The sequence below is a fragment of the Perissodus microlepis genome, chromosome 2 (assembly GCF_051167445.1).
Source record: "Perissodus microlepis isolate ML-2025 ecotype Zambia chromosome 2, ASM5116744v1, whole genome shotgun sequence".
Lineage (NCBI taxonomy): Eukaryota > Metazoa > Chordata > Actinopteri > Cichliformes > Cichlidae > Perissodus > Perissodus microlepis.
Genome location: NC_140462.1, coordinates 12669310 through 12693776, shown reverse-complemented (window position 1 = coordinate 12693776; position 24467 = coordinate 12669310). Strand labels below are relative to the sequence as shown.

General features: G+C 41.7%; 1 protein-coding gene across 2 annotated transcripts; it reads left to right on the top strand.

Annotated features, from left to right (window-relative positions):
• Nucleotides 1-1839: 1839 nt before the first annotated feature.
• LOC146392424 (serine/threonine-protein phosphatase 2A 55 kDa regulatory subunit B gamma isoform) lies at nt 1840-23312 on the top strand. 2 transcript variants are annotated; one of them, XM_084947549.1, is made up of 10 exons: nt 1840-2054; nt 2462-2787; nt 11492-11589; nt 11887-12052; nt 13113-13225; nt 14003-14180; nt 14914-15078; nt 17320-17489; nt 20946-21037; nt 21182-23312. In XM_084947549.1, the coding sequence occupies exons 2-10, from the start codon at nt 2712-2714 to the stop codon at nt 21474-21476; spliced, it is 1353 nt and encodes a 450-aa protein (XP_084803675.1). In that variant the 5' UTR covers nt 1840-2054; nt 2462-2711; the 3' UTR covers nt 21477-23312. The 2 variants fall into 2 exon arrangements, with proteins under 2 accessions (XP_084803675.1, XP_084803668.1); XM_084947542.1 differs by lacking the exon at nt 1840-2054 and adding an exon at nt 5595-5752 and having other exon boundaries at nt 2697-2787.
• The last annotated feature ends 1155 nt before the right edge of the window (nt 23313-24467 follow it).

Below are 24467 nucleotides of genomic sequence, written 5' to 3'. Positions count from 1 at the left end.
AATTCACAGTTTCAGGGACTCTAGCAGAGTCATGATCTAAAAATGCCATTAGTCCACTATAATATGTACAGGTAGCTATACCTATGCATGGGGAAAAAAGGGGTTTGTGGTATATTTTATGCTGGCAGGGGGCACACAGAAGGTCAGATATGGCAGCAATGTGTGGCACATTGCTCATCATTGGTAAGTGGTGGGTGGGGGAGGGCAATGCTGGCAGTCTTGGAGTAAGTCAGATAAACAGCTCTTCTTGTTCACTGGGAAGGGGGGAAGGTTAAATCCTGGTGGCAGACAGCCAGCACCAGTGATGACACCAACTGTCACTGGCAGCCCCTCACTCCCTGCTGCTGTGCTAACTCCACTGTCTCTCTCTCTCTCTCTCTCTCTCTGTGTGTGTGTGTGTGTGTGTGTGTCCACTCGAGCATTGGTGTGTGAACTGAAGTGCTATTTCCTTTAGCGTGTGGTCATTTTTGATACCCCGGAGTAAGGATGGGCAATATGGTTGATAAGCGCAAGTGGAACAGCTGTTTAATGAATCCCCACAACTCTATAGAACAGCTCATCTGAAGCATTTCATTCATGCTTCATATTTATTTATTTATTTATTTGGTACTTTTCTTACTGGGCATTACTGTGCTTTGCTGTATGGCTACTGTGTTAGTAGTGTGTCACATAATTTGTCCAGCACATTTGCTCAGACAACTTTGTTTACACTGTCTGCAGCTTATAGTAGAATACACATCATATGAGGATATAGTGGTGTGAAGTGATGTCTTCTCCTCAAGACTCTGGCATACTGCTGAAAAGGTAATAAACAATAAACAGTGTTGGCTGGCTGTTATCTGTTGTAGATAATCTTTTAGGCCTTCTTTTGTCCTTTTCTCCCAAATTCTTTGAGGATACACTGCACACTGTGCCAAAATATGCCAGGTTTTCAGCTAATAACTCATTGGGAATCACTTTGTTGGTTCAAAACTATTATTTTCATCCTGCCAAACTGTGTTGTCTTTGATATTTATTTATTTATTTATTTTTTGTAGATTTAACTAAAGAAATGGGAACAATGTATGTGCTTTTATGACAGGCTGCTGTCAAAAAATAGTAGCAATTTAAAAAAGATACAATTTAAAATCGGTTCCTTGCGAATCTGTCTTATGTGTTCATCCCTTGAGTCCAATTTATGCTTGAATGGCTCTTAGGTGGATTAACATGTAAAAACCCCCAAAACATTCCTTTTAAAAAGGTCAAGTATGCAGACTGGACTGAAAATGAGCTTTAAACCATACACCAGAAATATTTGCTTTTAGTATAGATAAATAAGAAATGTGTCGTATGTTCATTTATGAGCTTAAAAAGTCTTTTAAGGTAAAATGTGGATGGACAGAGCTAGGATAGTACGATGTGGAACACTTTGTAGAATGGTAACTTGATAAAGTTATTTTTAGACACAGCTCAAACTTGTTAAAACAAACTAACTAAATTATTGCCTGTCCCTGCTTTTTAGTGTGTATTAACTGACTGTATTAGTCTGTCTGCTACTTCAGTTTTGTCTCCAGGTAAAGGCTATAGTCGTCACTCTTCTGTTGTTCATACTGAGCACATAGTCAGGCGAAACACTCTCCTGCTCTCTCTGCTTTCTCTCCCATTAATCACAACCTTATTAGACGCTGTACCACTTCCGTTCTGCCACCCACTCCTCTATCCTCAGCTTCTTTATCATTATTAATCACCTGCATTCAGTGGTCAAGCAGATCTCTAGTCTGTGATGATTGGCTGTGCTAGACAGTGGGCGGGGCCCTCGCTGATGCATCATACACAGTACCAGCACAGCGGAAAAGCTCCTCTCTTGCCCTCCCCCTTCCTCTACCTCTCACTCTGCCTTTCATACATACGCCAGAGCACAGACTGCAGCAGAACGCAGGACCAGAAGGATTTTCCTTCTCATACTGGAACAGTCGAGAAACCCGTGGGACAGAGGTACAGTTAGCCAGTGAGGAGGAAAAAGACATTATTCATAGAGGATCCACTGAGGAGTACCTGGCTTTTAAGCTGCCAAAGTGAGTGGTTGTCCCTTTGCGTTTATCCCCACTGTATATGTGTGTCCATGCGTGTGAGTTTACTGCAGAAGCAGCAGCAGCACTGCAGATGCCACGATCAGGGACTCTGCTCATCCCTCTTTCCCCTCCCCCCATTCTCCTCCTCCTCATCTCCTCTTCTTCTGTTAGAGCATCCATTAACAAGCAGGGACTTTTCCCATTTCTGAGTGCGCATTGATTGTGTATGTTGCATGTGTTTGTGAGAGAGCAGAATCGGTCTGGCCACACCTGGACGCAGCAACTGCAGGGGGGACTCGGAGTGCGCTTGATTTTCCTTGCCTCATGACTAATGTGTGCTCTTGTGAGGTACAAATCAAGCTCACCACTGGTAGTTTTTGAACTGTTTCCAAATGATCCCCTTTCTGCAGGTTTGCATCTGGCTCTCAGAAGCACTTCTGTGGACTCCCTGGCGCATCCATCCCTCTTTTGGGGCTGCCCCACTCCCTCCCCCTCAGCCTTACTTAAGTATAGGATGACAAGCTGTGCGCCCCTGTGCTGAGGAGGCGGGCAGCAGTATGGGCACTGTGCTGAACGGCATCCCCACCACCATCCCCTTCGCCACCAATCTGCCACCATCACGCTGCCCCACCAAGACGGGCACTCCCCCAGGCCCCGCTGATGGGCGAAGACACTGACTCCACCCCAACTCTCAACCACCACGGCTTCCTCCCCGACCACAACTATGTGACTGAAGGTAAGAAGATGACACAGGAAGCTGTATGTGTCCGTTCTTTGTATTGAAGTATTTCCTTCAGGCAAGTGTGTATCTATGTATTGAACTTTTGGAGTGTGAGTAAGACAGAGTGCGTGACAAAACTAGCTCATGGCAGCTTCCTAAGCTTCTATAAGCTCTGTGTTAATTATTGTTCAGACAGGACCTGCCCTAGTCACCAAAACATTCTTCGTCGCAAAATTATATCATCTAAGGCAACTTTTCCCCTCCTCTCACACTATTTCCTTTTTTCCACCTGGCACTTTTCATTCATTATTTTGTTTATGCTACTTTGTGTTACACAGCTATTTTGTCACACTGCAGGGAGGAATTGATCTGGCCCATGCCAGAGTGTCTTCACTTTTGTCTCCAGTTGTGTTTGTGTGTCAGAGAAAAACAAGGCATAAAAATTCCACCACACTGTTTTTGTACTTGCATTGCATGTCGGCTCTCGTATGATAACAGCGTCACGCGCGTGTTCTCCCTGTTTGCTCCCCCACTCTTCTATATAATTGGCTCAGGTGTCAGATTGAATACATGATCTAAGGCAGGGGGTATATCGACAAACCCAGCAGCCTACAAAACTGTACAAACCACTGAATTTCTTTGGTTTCTTTATAAAGCATAAAGGAGATGGATTATGACCGTGGATAACCACGTTCTACTTATCTTATTACCACCACTAATCTTACCTGCATGCTGGCTTTACCTGTCTGCTTTCCTGCCTCGTCTGTCTGTTTCTTACACTCAGCTCATTGTTCGCTACGCGCCTTAGACCTGAAGAGCGGATTATCATTTTGGGGTCATGAACGTGTTGCGAGCTTATTTGTGATCCTCCTATCACTGTAGAAAGGGAATTATGCTTCCTCTGTGTGTGCTGTGGCATAATTTCCCCTTGCACAGAAGCACATGCTGTAGTCAGGGGAGACTGTAGTGCTGCCTGTTGATTGTGCAAATACTCTTGTGTGTATTCAACACACCACTGAAGATTACATTTGTGCATGTCTTTGTCTGTATGTGAAGGTGTGCTTTTCTGTTTCTTCTTACATATACTGTGTTTCCATTAGTAAATTGTATCCATTTCAGGAAAAAGGTTTTTAGTAAGTGACTGGTAAAAGAAAAAGAAAAATTAGCCTTAATACCCCTCGACACCCATCCATTATTGCTATAGTAACAGCCAGCAATGCTAAACATGCTGCTTTTCATGCTTGGCCAGAGTGATTGGCAGATCATCTCCACCCACCAATAATGGCAGTATTAATTATTCCACACACACAGGAATTATTCAGGACTGAATTGCTGATGAGCTCACACCAAGGTGGACACTGCTCAACACTGTTGGTGTGACGGGCCGTGCAGCGCATTGTGAGCTTTAATGGAGAGGACGTTCAGGAGTTCCCCAGATGACCAACAAATATTTCTTCTATCTCAAAAAAACAAAACAAAAAACAAACAAAAAAAAAAAATCTGTGAATCCACTCCAACCCCCTCCACCTTTCGTCCATGTTCACCCCATCCCCCCTCCGCCTCCCCATTTCCACCTGCCCCTTTTTTCCCTGTCTGGTCTCTAATGCAACACACAGCATTGTCGGGTGCTGAAGTGGCACAACTGCCTAACAATTATCCAACAGTGCTCTAAAGACTGCTCAAACACAGTACGCATGTCTGAGGGAAAACCGAGCTTGGTATAGACACACAGAAGGAGATGGTACATGTGATTTTTATTCATGGGTTTATTTTGCTGTCTCCTGTGTGTGTGCCTGTATGTGTGTGAGTGTGTTTCCATCTTTCTTTCTTTTCTTTTTCCTGTGTTTACATTTATATTCGTGTGTGCGCATCTTTTTGTTAGTTCAGGTTTGAATTTGTGTGGATGTGTGTCTGCAAGTGTTGTGTCTATGTGTGTAAATGTGTGTCTGTAGATCTTCCAGTGGGGATTCCCCTCCCCTGTAACTCCTACAGGGGAGGGATGCTTAAACTCCCTCTTCCTTGCAGTCCCTCCTCTCTTGAATTACATACATTGCTTACTCCCCATCATCCACAAACTTCCCTTGCCTTAAAAAGTATCTCATTTGGTTCAATGAATCGAGTAACAAATTCTAATTTTTGTCATTTTTTAAATAACCCCATTATTATCCTATGCCTCTATATATAAGAGTGCCCATTATTAATTATTATTATTCACTCGAGCAGAAATTGAAAATAGAAAAATCACTAAATGGTCATATAACAATTCCACATGTATCTCTAAAATTGAAAACTGTGTTACACTGAATATCTTTGTATGTTTGCCCTGTTTAGTAACTTGTAATGGGGAGATTTGATTATGTTCCACATTATATGTCATTAAAGACATATAATGACATATAAGGCAAGTTCTGAGTAATTAAAGTAATTGGTCACGAGGGAAAATGTGACCGAGTAGCCTTTCCCTGGGCCATGCACACTAATGATTACCTGGAAAGCTAAATGAAAGTGAATAAACAATACATGCTTAAGACTTTGTCCCATTAGCTTCCTGTGTTCATCCTTCATGTGTTGCTAGCTTTTCCCACCAAACCCAATATGTTATTCTGTGATCATGAATACACCACCAGCTGATTTTCTTTGGTGAGTACTCATGACCAAGTGTGGTAATGTAGTAACTCAGTCCCTACCCTTAACCCCGCCTTCAACCCCCTTTGCTGCCCTGGTCCTTTTTCCTTCCTATTTTCCTTCCTTCCTCACCCTCTGCTTCCCTGTTGCCCTCCTCCCTTCCTTCCCCCCTCCGTCCATCCTTGCTCCTCTTGCAGGGCTGCTCCTGGCTATAGCCTGAAGAGCTCCGCCCCATCCTGTCCACCCCTCTCCACCCTGGAGTCCTCCCCCAGGATGTTGAGCCCCATCCAGGTCCTGTGCTCCGACATCACTACCCTTTCTCTGGAGCCTGAGCCTTTTGCTTCTTACACTGAAGGTGTGTGCTCTATCCTCTTCTATCCCGAAGGTCATATCTATGTCACACAAATGTGCCACATGACCCCAGTGTGAGATGTGAGAGTTGTATGTGTGCACATCTGTGTGCTAATGGCTCCATGTGAGAATGTGTGAGTGTTTGAAAGAAGTGTGTGTGTGCGTGTGTGTGTGAAGGAGTAGTTTGAGTCAAGTGCATTTCCATGTGAGTCTGACTGTTATAAATATCTTAAACATCACTTTGTCTCTGTCTGTCTGCCTCATCCTTTTTTGTGTGCCACTATTTTTATATCCAGCTCTTTATTTTTTATCTCAGTCTGCCTGCTCGGATTGTGTGTATGATTGATTTCTTTAAATAGTTTGACCAGATGACACCCCGCCTCCTTCAAAGCATTGCTATCTTAAAAGCATTGCTATCTTTCTTCTATTTTATACTGAGGGAGAAAACACACGGGCACTTCACATCCATGAAAACGAGCACACACAGAATAAAATAAAATCTGTGTAGACATTCACACAAAGGCCTGGAAATGCATTTTTTTCCCCATTCTCATTTCATTCCATCACCTTTATTAATGTGTCGTCTGTAAAATGTCTGAAAGTTGTGAAAAAAGCTTTGAATTTCCTGGAGAATTGCTTGGTTTACTTGACAAGCAATCCATATAATTGCTTTGTTTTGTGAAACACTACAGACAACAGTTACATTTAATTTCCAAGAAGATAAAATGAGTGAATTTTCTGTATTTTGTGCAAAAGAAATTCAGGATTGACTGATCTATTAATGCAAATAAATGTAGAAGGCATTAAAAAGGCAATGCTGTTTGTTTTTTAAAAAAAATGAAGGATTCATTTTTCAACATTTATGAGCTGTCGGAACATATTCTGAGTTTTCAATATCACTGGGGTCAGACGGGGTGTAAACATACTAAGCCTCTCATCGTTTTTTCATGTTAGTCTCACAAATCTGCCGAAAAATAGATTTTTTTTACAATCAAAAATGAATCACAAGCAGCTTTGAGAACACGTGTAGTCAGAAGAAGCTCCTGCAGCTTGGTAAAACTGGATTACAAGTGTATAGTCTACAGGCGCAGCAGCTCGCTTGTTTTGTAATTCTAATTGTTTATATCTATAACCATTAGGCTCACACCAGCTCCTCCATTCTGCTGATATTTGTGCAGAGAAATGGCAGACTCCCTGCTGTGCTGGGCTTAAATCACTCCTCTCCACACACGTGCACTTCTAACAAACACATGCGCCAGTTCTTTTTCCCAGATAACTCCAAAACTGCAGGACAGGGATCAATTTGCCATCTCCCTCCGGCAGGCTCTTCCCTCCTCCTCCCTCACTCCCTCCAACCCGTCTATTTCTCTACAGGGTAATTGAGTACACACACTTGTGCACACGTATGCAGGAAATGCGTGGTGCTTGAGCTACAGCTTACACACACACACACACAGATGCATCTCCTGCTGAGTGGTGGCTTGTCCCTGCTTTTAAGGAGCGTATGTTTTTGGCTTGGCTCTAATGGTCCGTGTTTACCCAGACCTAAGATCTCTATAATTGGACCTGTAGGATGTCTGCTTCCCTTTCTGCCCCCCCACCCCCCAAAACAGGAATTCTGCCTCCCTGTGTTTTTACCTCCACCCTGATCTGCATCTTTGGACTGACAATTAAATTAACTGACTGATCACTTCAGTTCTATCTGTCAGCTATTTTCACTGCTAATGTTGTGAGAAAACTGTGACATCTAAAAAATATTTGCTTTGTTCAACCAGCATCCCCAAAATTCAAGCCATACAATTAATAACAGTTAGTTTTGTATTTACTATGCTGTGATTTTTAAGGCACTGCTGTCCGTAAACACTACAGTATTTGTGTATTTGGTGTTCATACCCTGTGCCTGTTTTATATTTTTCTGTATCATTGGGTTCATTCATGTTTGTGTGTTGTTTTGTGCTGTATGTGTGAGCGCATGCACTTGCAGTCACAGTGTGTTCCTTCAGCTTCTGCAGTGTGGCAATGAGTCAGACTGCTGATGCTAATGGACAGTCTGTGGGAGAGACAGACTGAGGAAGCTTGCTGTACTGTAGCACACTTATCCACAAGATAAAAACCTACAGCTTCACAATGGCACACACATTGCCTTTACACACAAGTGAACTGGACAGCAATACTTCTTGGGAGAGAACCACAGTGATCATGATGGTAGTTATCTCTGCAGTTGTTGCTTAGATTCTTATTAGGTGTTTTTCTCCTCTATTAAAAAGAGTGAAAGACACAGATGGGTGTGTGTTTTGTGTGTGTGCACAAAAAAGGAAACAGAGGAACAAAAAGACCAGGAGAGGATCCAGGTTGAGAACAGACTGAGGCTGAGCCAGGAGAGAGTGTGTGCTCCATATTTTATTCAGCTATACTGTGTGCCGCTCCTGTGGTTTTGCTTAGCTTAGCTCTTTCTGACTGTGACCTGACTGGAGACACAGTTGTCTGTATGCGTCCAGCCTCTCTCTCACGCATGGAGCATTAAGCTCACACATTTTCTTTGCATTATTTTATGCACATGTGCACGTAAAGCCCCTCTGGTGCACATATGCGCGTTTGTGAATTGGACTGCATACACAGGGGTCTGCATGTCTGTGTGCATCCCTTAATTATCTGCCTATCCTCAATTAGGATCACAGCGTCTGCTTCATCTCCTGGTATTAATTTAGCAACATTTGTTAGTGGACAGAACTAGAGCAGCATAATTATTTTACCACACTCCTTCTTCCTGTGAGGGTTGGATTGCTGAATCCCACTTCCTCCTTCACCAGATTCCATATATGGCTAACCTTTACCAGCACCGTCTCCACTGGTTGGCTCTGCTTGTTACTATGGCAACCGCTACACACTGGAGGAGCCCCACCACCACCACTATCACCACCGCTGCCTCAGCTTCCTAGTCCTTTCCCTTCACCATCCTTTCCATTTTACCACCACCAGCATCACCACTTCTTGTGCACACTAGGCAGCAGAGTGCTGTGGGGGAGGGATGAGAGAGGGAGAGAGGAAGAGAGGTGAATGTGCAGAGACAACCAAGAAGAAACTGAGACAGAGAAATGGGGCAAAGAGAGAGATTGGCGAACAGGAGATTAGAGATGACAAAAGAACATGTGGGTTGAAAGGGAATGAGAGAGAGCCTAACATTGAGGGGGAAATTGTCACCGAATAATAAGAAAGGTGCTGCAGCATCTGAGAGATCAAGAAAGTGTGTGTAATAAAGAAAGATGGCTGAAGTAAAGAAAGAGGTAAGAAGTGATACACAGAATGTACGAGGGTGAATGAGGTTGTGTTGTCGTGGAGATTGAAGAGCAGTCCCCGCCTTTCCTCATCATAAAATCTCTCTTTCTCAAGGCCACAACAAAATAGGCAAGGCTACAGCTTTGAATCACTCCGACTCAATAAATACCATCTCCAAGCTCTATTTTTATTACAGCAAAGCTTAGTAAGAGCCATGTTCTTTTCTACCAACACCATGTGCTGTATAGAGAAATCCAGTAGACGCTGCAATGCCTTGTTGTTATTTTTGTGGTCAGCAGTGAGTTTTCAGTTGCAGTTTCAGGGTTTTTATCATGATTATTTCCATACTCGGTCACTGTGTATGTTTAGGTCAGCAGCCCAGTGCGATGCACAAGTTAAACAGTGTTATGTGGGACAGAAACAGAGATTATTGTTGAGATAACTGGAGAAGTGTTTGTTAATGCATTAAATGTCTGGCTGTTGTCAGCAGTCTAAATCATCATCTACCTCTTCATCATCTTCTGTGGGGTCATCACAGTGCTTCTGCTTCTGTCTCGCCCTATCCCTAGCAGCACCATCTATCACAACAAGCCTCTGCATGTCCTTCTTGACTGCATCCATGACTCTTCTCTTGTTTCCTTCTGCCTGGCCTCTTGCTTTGTTGCCAAGCTGCTAACCTGAGCTATCCCTCTGATATATTCATTTCTAATATTGTCGGCTACTCCAAATGAAACTGAGAATGTTTTCTACTCTGCCACCGCTTGGGCTCCTGTATTTTTGTCAGTGCCAAACCACACATCGTTGCAGGTCTCACTACTGTCTTGTAAACCTTCTGTTTCTTTCTCACTGCTATATTTCTGTCACAAATCACCACATCACTTGTCTCCACCCACTCCACCCTACCTGCAAACTGTTCTTTACCTCTATTGTGCTCTATTCATTGCTTCCGATGGTTTTTAAACTTTACTACCTCTGCCTCTTGCAGTTTCACCTTTACACCTATCTCTCTCTCTAATTCGCACCCATGTATTCTGTCTCGCTTCTACTGACTTCCATCCATCTTTTCTCCAGTACATATCTCCACCTCTTTAGGTTCTCTTCCACCTGCTCCCTACTCTTAGCAAAGGGCTAACGCCTGCAGTAAGATTAATTTAGTAAAAAGAAAAACCATGATGGCAAATGTAAAAACAAATGAAAACAGCCTACATCAGCACATCTAGCACTCCATAGTCATTTGTTACTCACTTTTTGTTCTTTACATTAAAAAGAAAACAATTTGTGGGTTCGTGAGAGGTAATATGCTGGAACTGTTTCTCGTTCAGCTGCAGTAAGTTTGTTGATTTGCTATTTGTTGAGCTTCACACTATCCTAAGTGAGGTTTATGTTACTTCCCTAATAACGAACTATAACAAAACAAATGATAATAGATTTTTAAATGTGTCTGTTCACAATGGCAGTCGTGATCTTGGAGGAATAGTACTATAACTTAGCCAAGCTTCATGCCGGGTCAGTTACATACCTTCTCATCACTCATCATTTTTACCGAACCTTACAGTTTAATCTATCCGAAAGAGGTTTAAGCACAGATACTTTCAAGCAGCTTTGTCTCTAAATCTATTGAATCTACTAAATCTTCAATCTGCTGCACAAAGGCAGAGGTGAAAGGAGGACAAGTAAACGGAGGAACAGGGAGCAGATTACATGTGAAGCTGAACCACACACAGGCCCCAGTTATCCCGCTCACACGCTCTTCTTTTGACGACACAACTGTGCGCTTTTCCGTTTCGTGTTTTGTGTATTGTGTCGTACAGAATGGACCACGTAAAGCACTGAGTCACTGCACTAAATGCTAAGTGGATAATAATGTGCCGATATTTCAGCGCTGTAAATGAGCCATTGTGTTATTGTTTAGGGAGCGATGGGAGCTGTGAGGTAAATATACAAATTAATGTTATATGAAATTAGCGATTAAAACTCAGTGTCGTGACTTTAAACACGCAGTTGTTTATGCCCTTAATAGAGACCAAGGAGTACGCATTCACCCCAGCATAAAAACATGACTCTGTAGTCTTGTACGTCATTGTGTATGTATCATAGTGGAACACAGAAAGCACCTGTGCCTACTGTGAAACAGCTGTGCGTGTGGTTAATTTCCTTTGTTTTCATGTACTTGCATGTTCTTTATAAAGCTCATTCTTAAATTTCAAGCACAGTTATGCAATAGTTATCAAATATTGTCTCTTTCCAAACATGAATTTGCATATTTTAATCCACTTACATGTTAATCCACTGACTGTTGATTTGGTTTAATAATTTAGTGTGAGATGAACATTATACAGATGAATGATGATGTGCGGCTAATGGCTACTCCTTCTCTCTCTTTCACTGTCATTTCCACTCTAATGCTACACATCTCCTTCTCTTCTTCTCTCTCTTTCTGCATTCATCTTTGTCTTTATACTTCCAGCTGATATCATCTCCACTGTTGAGTTTAACCACACTGGAGAGCTCCTGGCCACGGGAGACAAAGGGGGCCGTGTGGTCATCTTTCAGAGGGAACCTGAGGTACTTACACATGCGCACCACACCAACACTGACACACTTGCACTCATGCAGCACGTTCAGATATAACATTTTTCATTTGAGCTGTAAGGGCAGCAATGAATGCACTTGGTTCCCCTCCAGCTACACTCTATATTGGTTGATAAATACTTGATGTCCCTGCTGTGTCAGAGAGTGTGTCATTATAGCTGTGTGGAGTCCATGCCAAGCAGTTTCTGATTAACATCGAGGTGATGGAACATGCACATTTTTCACTTTCACCTACCTTTTTTTCTCTTTCATTTCCTTTTCTTTTCATAGAGCAAGACTGAGCCCTTCTCCCAGGGAGAGTACAATGTCTACAGCACCTTTCAGAGCCATGAGCCCGAATTCGACTATCTTAAGAGTCTGGAGATTGAGGAGAAGATCAATAAGATTCGATGGCTGCCTCAGCAGAACGCTGCACACTTCCTGCTTTCCACCAATGGTGAGAGCCTCCTGCATACACACCCTGGAGAAAACTGGAAGCTCATGTGATTGATTGATATTTTCTACATTTGCTGTGAACCACTTTAAATGATTGCTTTTTCTGAAGGCATTATCTAAGAGCATGTTTCTGAGATACTGTTGCTTTTCCACCTGAGCACTGCCAGACCGTATCTTATTAAAATAGTACCTGTCTTCTTAAAAAAATGAGTGTGACCCACTTTAAAGCTCCAAACAGCTTTAATGGGAAGGCCTCCTAAAACTACTATATGTTGCGTGTCACTTCTTTTTAATTTGCCATTGGAGGTGTTCCATTTCCCAGGCTCTCCTGTATTGTTGTAAAGATGCTATGCTCTCTCAAGTTCAAAATTTTGACCACTTAAAGATAAATTTGAATTTGCCCCAATGTTCCTTACCCAATGAGGTTTTTAGGATTGTGGCGCTGTTACTGATTGAACTGAAAAAAAAAAGAGCTTTTGGCTTAAGGAGTTAACATGTTTGTGTGTGTGAGGAACGTCTCGTAATTAAGATCTTAAGTCAGAAGCAGATTTTCCCTTGCCTAATCACAGACGAGTTTCTGTTTGTGTTGCAACTCTTCTCTGTAGTGCTTTAGGATGTGAGGTTACACTCTGATTTTATGGCTGGAATACTTATTTTAGTTTATATTTACCCTGAGAACCTGAGTATTGATTTTTTTTAAAGTACTTTATTATTTATAATTGAAGGCATGAAATATGTAGGACCTGCCTCAGCAGCTGAGTAGTAAACATGCTGACATGTTTGCTGTTGCTATTTTCTCAGTATAATACAAAGAGTCCACGCTTCCTTACCAACCTGACTGTGTGATAAATTAGTACATAATATAAATGTTTGTATTTTTTTTTTTTTATTACAAAACAAAAACAGTTTACTGTAAGTTTTAATGATTGTAGCTTTGATTGTGATAAAATCCCATATTGGTCTCTGGGATTGTTTTTAATCACATAGAGTCTCTTAACATCAAAGCATTTCAAGAAGCACCTTTATCTGATTATTTAATGGCCCTGTTATCTGTTTTCCAGATAAGACCATTAAATTGTGGAAGGTGAGTGAAAGAGACAAACGGCCAGAAGGATACAACCTGAAGGATGAAGAGGGTCGAATCAAGGATATCTCCACAGTCACCTCTCTACAGGTATCTATCTATCTATCTATCTATCTATCTATCTATCTATCTATCTATCTATCTATCTATCTATCTATCTATCTATCTATCTATCTATCTATCTATCTATCTATCTATCTATCTATCTATCTATCTATCTATCTATCTATCTATCTGAAATAAAACTGGGTCAGTGAGTACAGATGTGTTTGCATGTGTAAAAATGGGTCACTGGCACAAGGAACATGCGAGTATGTGTGAGCCTGTGGGGGTGGTGAAATCCTCTTTTTGTATCCTTCACTACAGCGCAGGGAGAAAACGTCTACACTGGATCTTAATTAGTTAAAAGCTTCAGTGTTTCTATCAGCAGTAAACTCTTAATAAGAGTAACTCACCGTGCCTCCATAAGTCTGGTTATAATGCACCTCTGTCCTTTTGGAGGAGAACCAATGTTAGTGATTCTAACACTGTGCAGTATGCAGAAAAAGAAGCCATGAATTTAAAACTAACCATGCAATATTGTGCAGTCCCCCTTTGTGTGGGTGAATTTGTTAAATGTAAGCATGTGTCGACAAACAGTTTTTTAAAATGAAGCCAAATGAGTGAAGGACCCAATGAGCACTTGGACTTGCTAAAGTTTCACTCCTGAGAGTTGCTCCTTTATTATTGATGTCAAAGGAAGTAATGCATTAAATATTAACTATGATACAATTAAATTATTTCAGTTTATTCCACTCTGTATATCTTCTACTTCTTTCATTTCATTCAGAATAAATGTTAAACTGTTCTTTCTTTGGGGCATTCCAGGTGCCGGTGTTGAAGCCCATGGATCTGATGGTGGAGGTAACTCCTCGGCGAGTCTTTGCCAATGCCCACACCTACCACATCAACTCCATCTCTGTCAACTCTGACTACGAGACCTACATGTCAGCGGATGACCTTAGAATCAACCTTTGGCATCTGGACATCACTGACCGTAGCTTCAGTATCCTTCATGGTTCGAAGCACTCGTGCACAAAGACTGGAGGAGATGAAGACAAACACTTATGTGTGTACGCACATAAAGCAGGCATATATTTGTCAAAGCCCAGGGACTGCAATAATGAATGCATACATTAATGCATGCATACTCAATAACCAATTCCTGCCCACACAAAGCAACAAGCTCTGCAAATCCCACTTTGTTGTATGAAGATATGCACAAAGACACACAGAGTGCTGGGGGAGGGGAGTATTATTCTTGAGGAGTGAAAATGTATCTTAATGAATAATTCAGTGGCTGCATAAATATTTCAGCCCTTTTCTGAGTTCTAATCCAGCTCAATAGGACACAGTACAGTCGCATCCCTGACCCAGACAGGATTTATAATATTACAATTTATGTGAATATGGAATTAGTTTTCTCCCAACGATCCCCTCTAGATATATTTATATTGGTTTGCTTTATTCCTGCTGTGAATTATTGATATAGTGTTGGCTATGTATACATTTATATAAACTTTTGTTTATATTTTGTTTGTAGATTATTGGCCTGTGTGTGTTTCCATATTATTTTAATCAGTTTAATTATTTTCTCATTGAGTCAGTTAGGAAGTTAAATTAATAAAAGGATGAATGAATGCATAAATAAATGAATTAATTATGTGCAGTCTATAAAGCGCAGGCCTGAAGAAGCTGGCTCTTTGAGAGTTTTCCTCAGCTGTGGCGCTCTCTATCAGACATTGTGGACATCAAGCCAGCCAACATGGAGGATCTGACAGAGGTGATCACAGCGGCTGAGTTTCATCCCCACCACTGTAACTTGTTTGTCTATAGCAGCAGTAAAGGCACGCTGCGCCTCTGTGACATGAGAGAAGCAGCACTGTGTGACAAGCACTCTAAATGTGAGTAAAACGTGCTGAGAGAAATGATGGACACGCACATGTTGCATGTTTATAGTTTTTACAGCAAAGATTTGAAAAGATCTAAGCTTTTAGATAAGTATGCTAACCCTTCAAGACAGCCCAAAATTCAACAAGAGCTGTATTTTTTTCTTAAATGGAATGGACCGGTACTCAGAGTTTGTCTACTCTATTTGAGCAGTCAAAGCGCTTTCTTACAAGCCTCATTTATGGATTCACACACATTCAAGCACAAACACTTCTTTTTCTGTGCCTAGCATTCACATGCTTGCACTGATGGATCAGAGGCAACTTGGGGTTCAGTATATTGCCCAAGGATGCTTCGACAAGCAGACTAGAGTAAACCACCATTTCGCTGCTCTAACTCCTGAGCAGCAGGTGCTCCAAATTAGCATGGTAAATGGCCTGCATTTGTATAGCGCTTTTCTAGTCATTAAGGACCCCAAAGCGCTTTACACTACATTCAGTCATTCACACACACATTGGCGATAACAAGCTACATTGTAGCCACAGCTGCCCTGGGGCGCACTGACAGAGGCGAGGCTGCCGGACACAGGCGCCACCGGGCCCTCTGACCACCACCAGTAGGCAAACATGGGGTTAGTACCTTGCCCAAGGATATTTGGCAGCCCGGGATCGAACCACCGACCTTCTGATTAGTGGCTGACCTGCTCTGCCACCTGAGCTACAGCCACCACAGCAGCGAGGAATGGCAGTGCTTTTTTCTGTAAGCTGGGTTTATCTCTATCCTCTGATTTTTCTTCTAAATTTTTAAAATTGAGGTTTGCATTTGTGGTATTGAGTGGAATTCCTTGATAACTCTTGTGTGCAATTTTTATTGCTTTGGTATTCCCAGACTTTTACTTTACCACAAATTGTTAAAGTTTTTAGGCATTTTGAGCATGTTAGTTCAAAGTGCTGCTGTGCCCAATTTTAAGCTTTACTCATCTACAGCTGGCAAAACTTAAGGTACAATAATACTAAACGAATGGCCTAAAAGATAAATTGTAAGAATTCTGATTTCCCCACGGTGTAGAAGTATGATTTATCACTTCTGGACCTTTTCTACTCTGTGTAATAATTTTTAGTTCTACCTCAGAACAGGGCTAGTTGCTCCATAAATCTGTCGTCCTTAAGGGGCAACAATTCAAGTCATGGCACTATATTTCTTGTATTTACGTTTTTTCTCAATCACTTTGGTTCATTTCTCAGAACATCAAGTCATTTGTGCATTATAAAAGCAATGTCATTCTTTTAAATAATTTTTTGACACATTAATCGTGTAAAAGGTTACGTACTATTTCTTTCTGTCTCACTTCCCAAAACATCTCGGCAGTAGTTCACTGTGCAAGTCACCACATGGAAGACGGTTGCAGCATTTGTCACAATATGTGATGTGGATGAGAATTTTTCAGGCCACAAATTCTTCACATCACAGCAGATGTCACGCAAACGACTGTACACAGCCTCTGCAGGCGTCTGCTCTCATGTTTTATTGTATTTTTGGCTTTGAGCTATAAAACAATCTCATCTTTTTCTTTTCTGTTGGTAACGTCGACAAAACAATTTTAGTTCATACACCAAAAATGTAAATGTTAATCCCGACTAGTCTCATACATGCAGTATTGTGTCAGCTTGTTGTTGGAAACTGATGTATGCCTTACAAAAATCCCTGTCACTGAATCTTAGCCACGCTTTCCTCGACTGCTTGCGGTACTTTAGTGGACTCATATATTGACGACATGGCTTATTTATGGTCATAAATAATACTTATGGGACTGTGAGCCAAGCTTTCCTGCCTGTCTTTTCTTTGTTTCCCACTTTTTGTTCCTGTTGTAATGCTTCATCCATTCAGTTTACAGCTTTGATCATGAGTCACTGCTGCAGTGTTCCTGCACAAGCTGTGCTCAGCAAGCAGCTAGATCTTTCATTTTATTTTTCATATTCAGTGTTTAGAGGAACTTTAATAGAGCTCTTTGACATTTGCTAATGTTTATACACTGATGTATTCAGACAGCAACACCTCTACAGAAAGATACAGAAGCCGTGTCCATGGTCTCTGTCTCATAAATGACACTTAACATAATGAGTCATCTGAGAGATTTATCTCTGTACACGAGATAAAAGCACACATATCCAACTGTGTTTCTGCCTTTCATCTTGCTTAACGGCACTCGCTGACCTCTCCTTCTCTCGCCTTTTTGTCTCCCTCCCACTCGCCAGTGTTCGAGGAGCCCGAGGACCCCAGCGCCCGCTCTTTCTTCTCCGAGATTATCTCCTCTGTGTCGGACGTCAAGTTCAGCCACAGCGGTCGATACCTGCTCACCAGAGACTACCTGACTGCCAAAGTCTGGGATCTCAACATGGAGAGCAAGCCCCTAGAGACATACCAGGTGTGTGACTGGCGATGTGTGGAAAAACATGAGGCAGTGTCACAATAAATGACAAGAAACACCAGGATGAATATAATATACTGTGTTCTGTCTTACTCAGCTACCATGATGAGAAATGGATAGATCAAGGTTAAGGAGCTCCCAGGGGTCAGGGATCCTTGCAGGTCACAAATAATACAATTGACAATTGGTGTTCTATAACTTTAAGCTCTTTTATTTTATTTGTAGGAGATTTAAAGAACACACTGAACAAAGGAGAAACATTACATATGCACAGCAGGTTCCTTGATTAGCTTTAAGGCTATGAAAACGATTTGCTATGGACTTTGCACAGTTGCAAGAGAGAGGAGGGGGAAGACATGCTGCAAATGCTCTGGGATGGATTCAGCCTGGTGAGCTTTACTGGCACCCCATTTTTTTGCACATCTTAACCTTACTCTGGACTGATATGTGCAAAACTCTCTACATCATCAAGGCATCAAATGGGGAAAATTCCTTTCTTTTTTTTTCATTACTTAGGTAATATTTAAAAAAAAAAAAGAAGAAGGGAAAAAAAGGCCTGAACCTGTTACTGTAGTGGGTGGTGTTACTAAGAAACCCAGTACCAAACTATCAACTGTCATCATTACCACTGACCAAAATCCCAGTTGTGTTGTCCAAATGACGAGGTGACTAACGGTTTACTGAAAAAGGGCATTGTCGTTATGGAAGAAATACAAGATCGGAGAACGAAATGAGTCATGAGCGTAAGATTGTCTCTTACAATCACAGTACTTACAGATGATTCGATTTTTTCCCAAACCTTTTAAGGATAATTGAGTTGATTTTCAAGCCAGAAAATGCACTTCTCCTCACTGATGCAGAATCCTCACGAAGCAAGATCGTAATCTCTTTGTATGTCAAAGAAATGAATAAACCCAAATTAAAACCGTAAATTATCAGTATGTTGTGTATGTGGGAGTTAATTTACAGGGGCTTAAAAATGCTGTGTTGATATACACATGAAATAATAAGCTTTTTAATATTTACGCATGCTATTATTTACACATACATGCTCAATTTTTCTCCTGTGTCACTTCTAAGTGGCCACGCTAGCTTCTGGTTATGCATTTATAGGCACTAAAACTATTTATCAGCTCCTTTTTTTTCCCAGTATGTGTTTAGTATTCCTGCCTCAGGCCTGTGGGTGAACCTGCGTGTTTGTGTATGTGTTCCTGCCTGACGTGTGAGGGCCTGTGAGGCGGCCAGGAGTGGGAGGCTGAGACGCACTGGAGCTATTTATAGGATCCCGAGCCTCCACTCATAAAGTAAAGCGCGAAGGAGGGATACCTTCCACAGTGGCTGACACCTAGATCTGCAATGCAGCAGAGAAAGGGGGGAAGGAGGGACAAAAGGGGTGAGGAATTGGGAGGGAGTATGAAGATGGTGTGATGTGAGGAGGAGAGATGAATAAAAGAGAGTAAATGGTAGGATTAGAGAGAAGGATTGCAGAGGATGCAGCGTACGGTGGCCTCTGAAAATATCTGCATTCAGGTATAAATATGTATAAAAACATGGTCAGGTCTTCTTCTAAGTCACAGATATGGACTCTATTTTAACTAGAATAATAATCCTGCTCTTGTTTTTGTTCAATACTTTATTTAAACACTCGGTGTTGTTTGGAAAAAGTATTCCAACTGCTATGCTAACAGCAGAGTTGATTGGAGTCAGGAGTTAACAGCAGCATCAGCTGATGGAAATCATGCCTTTTAGAAAAGACATGTTAGAATTTATTGAGGTTAATTTAGTTCTATAGTAAGCTGGGCAGACCCAGACAGCTCAAGGCTGAAAGGAATCGGTGAAGCTGGTCTGTTTTATGATGCTATGGAGAACTGAGCCCACAGAAGGAAATCAAAGGAAAACCTCCAGAAAGACACCTCTTTCTTTGTATGTGAAATTTATTAAAGGGCAACTTGAAACTGTATGGCACTGCTGGGAAAGTGGTGTTTGGATTGATCACACCATTTGGGAAGAACACACAGCACAAAGGGGCATTGTATAACGATCACAAAAACATGAGCCCAAAGTGTGTAGAGTAGAAAAAGCATTGCGATTTGAACCTGCTTCGACATCTTCCAGTCGAAATCTGTCAGGGAAGACTATTGTCGGAGCGTGGTGTCTGTGCTTTGAGCCTATCACTCCACACAAATAATGATACACATGAAAAGTGAGTACATATTCCTCTGGAGCCTAAAGGTGGATGCAGGGATTGCGCCAAGCATTGATGCAGGCCAATAGCGGGATGGACCTGTCAAGGGAGAAATTTATAACTTAAATAGACCATCAAACCAGGAGGGTATCTTTGGTTTGTTATGTGAGGAGAGTGATGCATGTTAGGTGTGCGTGACGAGGCACACCTGGAATTGTCTGCCTGAGCTTGCAGGCTTCACTCCATTTTATCTTTCAGTTTTCCTTTTGTTTGAGGTTCTATTATTTTATTGCTCCAGCACTAGCATTAGCAATTTCATGTTTGTGTATATTTTGTTATATAGAAAAAGATCAGATTGTATTTCATGACAAATTAATGTAAGAAACGGAGTAATTCCAAATCCATTGTATGTGGGCAGAAAGTGGGTGCTGGGGTGGGGGGGTTTAAAGGCTAAGCTACCTTATTATTTATTTATCTATGGATCTATTTTGTAAATTTACACCTGTAAATGTGCACAAATTCATGAGGAATGAGGCGCCATGCTCTAAATCAGAAATCATGTGGACTGGGGGGGTGGAAAGAGGACCGTATATTCAGCTCAAGCTGACACGGTATCATTTTCCCCTGTGCAGGAAGACCCAAAGGGAAAAACAAAATTGTCACTGGTTTTGATGTACAACCGTGAGACGACCTCAGTTTGACTGTTTATTGATTGCAAGGTGGCTGCTGGCTGCTGACTTTATGCAAAATGTGGAAAGCGGGGTTGGGGGGGTGGGGGCTCAATGGAGAGAGCAGGACCTGGAGGAAGAGGAGGTGTAGATTTCATCTCCTTGCATCACTGGGCAGACACAGTGCTGACACAGGCAGGTCGAATAAAAGCACAAGGAAAAGCAGTTATAAGTCAGTGTATGTGTGCGTGTAAGAATATATGTGTGTCTCTATTATCGCACCCTTGGTAGGTGCGATTGTAGAGAGCTGGATGTTAATGGATTTAGTGATATGGAAAGGAGGGTAGATTAAAATGTACTCCTGGCCCTTGTATTGCTGAAGGTTGGTGTTGTGTCTTATTAGCGTTTCCTTCAGGGAGGATTGTGTTACAGCATGCCCATATTTAATGTGTTTTGGTTGTGCTGAGCTTGGTATGTGTGTTCGTGTGTCTTCTGCTCACTCTTCTATTTATAGTTTACGCTGAGAGTCGATACCTGGGAGTAATGCAGCTGTGAGATGGGCTCGGTTGTAATCATATCTGTTTGTGTGTGTTCCTGCAGGTTCATGATTATCTCCGCAGCAAGTTGTGCTCTCTCTACGAGAACGACTGCATCTTTGACAAGTTTGAGTGTGCCTGGAACGGCTCCGACAGGTACCTGATGTTTGATGATGGATGTGTGTTTCCAGCTTACAGCCATCCGTTAGCCATACCCGCTTACCTTAGAAATGATGTGATGAAAGCGTGAAAACTGACTTTAGAGTAACTGGATCTCTCCTATCCTCGTGCTCTGTACAGCGTTATCATGACCGGAGCCTACAACAACTTCTTCCGCATGTTCGACCGCAACACCAAGCGCGACGTCACCCTGGAGGCGTCACGGGAGAGCAGCAAACCCAGGGCCGTGCTGAAGCCGCGGAGGGTCTGCGCCGCGGGAGGAAAACGCCGGAAGGATGATATCAGTGTGGACAGCCTGGACTTCACCAAGAAGATCCTCCATACGGCTTGGCACCCGAACGAGAACATCATTGCCATCGCTGCCACTAACAATCTCTACATCTTCCAGGACAAACTCAACTCCGAGATGCATTAGTGAATGGATGTCAGTGGCAAAAACAAATGAGTTTACACCCAATAACACACAACTATGCCAGAATGTACACACTATCAGACATGCACACACACTGTCACACAACCAAGAGATGCCTAAAACGCATACCTACACACACAATCAGAACTCATACACAGCGTTTCACGTCCCTCCTTCACCTCCTCCTCAGCCTTCCAGAACTGCAAGGCCCTCGGCAGGGCTAGGAAGGGAACAGGCTGGATTACACAACGGATTATGGATTGCAAAATTGTCCGAACAGTGGATTTCCTGATTGTTAGCCTCTGGATTGATGGTTTGTTCGTTGCTGCAGCTCAGCTTCCTGAGGGGAGGGATCACACCCTCGGCCCCAGAGTGGAGAGACGTTTACATGTTCGTCTTCTTCTTTTTTTTAATTCTTCATGCTCTTTTACTTTTTTTCCACCTCCTCCTCCACCTCCTCTGCTCTCTGTATTTGTGTGCTCAAGCAAATCCTATTCTTATCCCTTGCCCACTGTTTTGTGTAACAAAAACCCTTTGTGGTTGTCTACCAGCGGCACTGATGAGAAATGGGGCATTTATATAACTGGCTGTTTGTTTTAAGATCAGATCATCATTTCAGATCAGCTTTCACTCTTCTGTTTTATGTAACTTCTTTTTAAATGATGATGATGGTAATTAAAGAGGATGAGGTAAAGTGATTTGCGTGATGTACGAGGATGAACTTGGGACCCCACCCCCCTTCTCCCTAAGCCCACCAGACGCCTCTGAGCTCTCCCTGAATCAGGAGAGACGACCAAAAACTGGGCTGCGTTCAGCGACGTGAAACATTTACAGTCTTGCAGATAGAGAAGTTAACAGATGATACTATACCACCATGGCCTAACATGAGGACACGCTCTCATATATGGTCCACAGTGCGTTTCAGTAATTCTTGTTTTCCCTGCTCAAACGGACCCGAACGTCTCTGATTTCTGCTTCTGGTCTGAGGCTGCTTTGTGTGCTACTCTGACATTAAACATGTTAAACTCAGATCAAGCAAAAATATTACTAAAAAGAAAAAAAATCTATAAAAGAAATAATTTCAGCAATCAAATGATAAATGCTGCATGTCAAACAGATTTAGCCTAGGTGTTTATAAATTGACTCACTGACTGGCTTGGCTGCCTTCGTAACCATTTTAGATCCAGCTTGTACAAAGGCTTCAGGGGCCCCCCGGGGGGCCCCTTGCAGCACGAGTAACCATAGATGACCGAGCTCCCTTACATTTATTTGTGTCTTCGGACGCTGAAGCATGTTTACCGGTGTTCGGTTCATACACTTAACACATACTTTTCGAATGAAGCCGTCCACAAAATCAGTTTCTGCTCAGTGAAACTGCAAACTGAGAAGAATGGGGAATGTTTGTGATTAACATTAAAAGAAAAAAGACAAAAAAAAATCTAAGGGCCTAAATGGTGTCTGTATATATCAGCTCGGTTTTTGACATGTATGAGGTTTTGTTGTTTTTAAACAACCATAAGCGGACTGCAGACTTGATCATCGGTACTGATGACTGCCTCCAAAGCTACAGCAAAGAGATGGTACTTTAATCTCTTCGGCTTTCCTCACTGATAACTTTGCTGATGTGTTTATTTTTTAGAAAACAGCTAATTCTTTTATCTGTCCTTTTTTGTTCCTTTTGCTTTTTTCTGTCGGTTGTAGCCTACTCCACGCCCTTACCACACTAAGCCACATATTTTTGTGTTAATGTATGTTGATGACAAAATTGTCAAACGAACAGTTATAAATAATGTTAATATGTTTTTTTCTGAATAAAGATTTCAACGAAATTGCATCCAATGGGCGTATCGTTGTGATTTTCATTACTGTTTAGTTATGAAGCTCTTAACATTGCTTAACTGTTAATATGCACCCTTTATATGGCTTTTCAAGTTATGTAGTGTAAGGCGCCACCTTGTGTTATTATGCACTTATTACATGCGGATTTAAAATTGCTAAGGGATTTAATAATGAATGAATTTAATTGAAATAATTACCAAGTTTCATGATTCTGCACAATTTTTCTGTCTAGTTATCTTTGTTCTTTTCTCTGCCTAAACTTGAGTTTAAACCCCCCACAATCATCTATTTTATGCTTTAATGACAGTTAATCTGAGCAAAATACATTTCTTCATCATTTAAAAATAACTCATGTTAACGCTTCATAAATAGAAGTTTTTCTTTCAGTCTCTGCTGAAAATCTAATCGTTTTGCATGTTGTTCACTGTCTTCATTGTTCCAGTGTGAATCAAACTCTTCTTAAATTGGACATATTGACTTGTAGCAGGAAAGGCGCTTGCGATAAATAATAATTTTAAATGGTTCTGCTCCTATCACAACTTTTTTTTTTTTTTTTTTTTTTTTTTTTACATAGAAAGTCGTGTCAGAATTTGGCGTAATTAAGATGAAAACATGGATCATGAACACTTTTGCCCGGTCATGGGAGTGTAATGATGTGGGGGATATTTTCTTGGAATACTTTGGGCCCTTTACTACAAAATGAATAGCATTTTATTTACAGAGTATTGTTGCTGACCACGTCCATCCCTTTATGCTCACAGTGTACCCGTCTTCTGTTGGCTTCTTCCAGCAGGATATCACACCATGTTCACTACCATGAACATGACAAACTTCAAATCATCTCAAACTTAGCACCTTTGGGATGTGGCAGAACAGGAGATTCACATTATGGAGGTGCAGCCGGCAAATCTGCAGCATCTGTATGATGCTGTCATGTCAACATGAACCAAACTCTGAGGAATGTTCCCTGAATCTTGCTGAATTTGTGCCATGAAAAATTAAAGCAGTGCTGAAGGCAAAAGGGAGGTCCAGGGTACTAGCAAGATATGATTAATAAAGTGGCCAGTGAGTGTTTAATGCAAGAAAAATCCAATAAATTAAATAAGAAGGGCTAGGATCTTGTTTGAATTTTGTGTCTAAAGATCAGTAAAATAT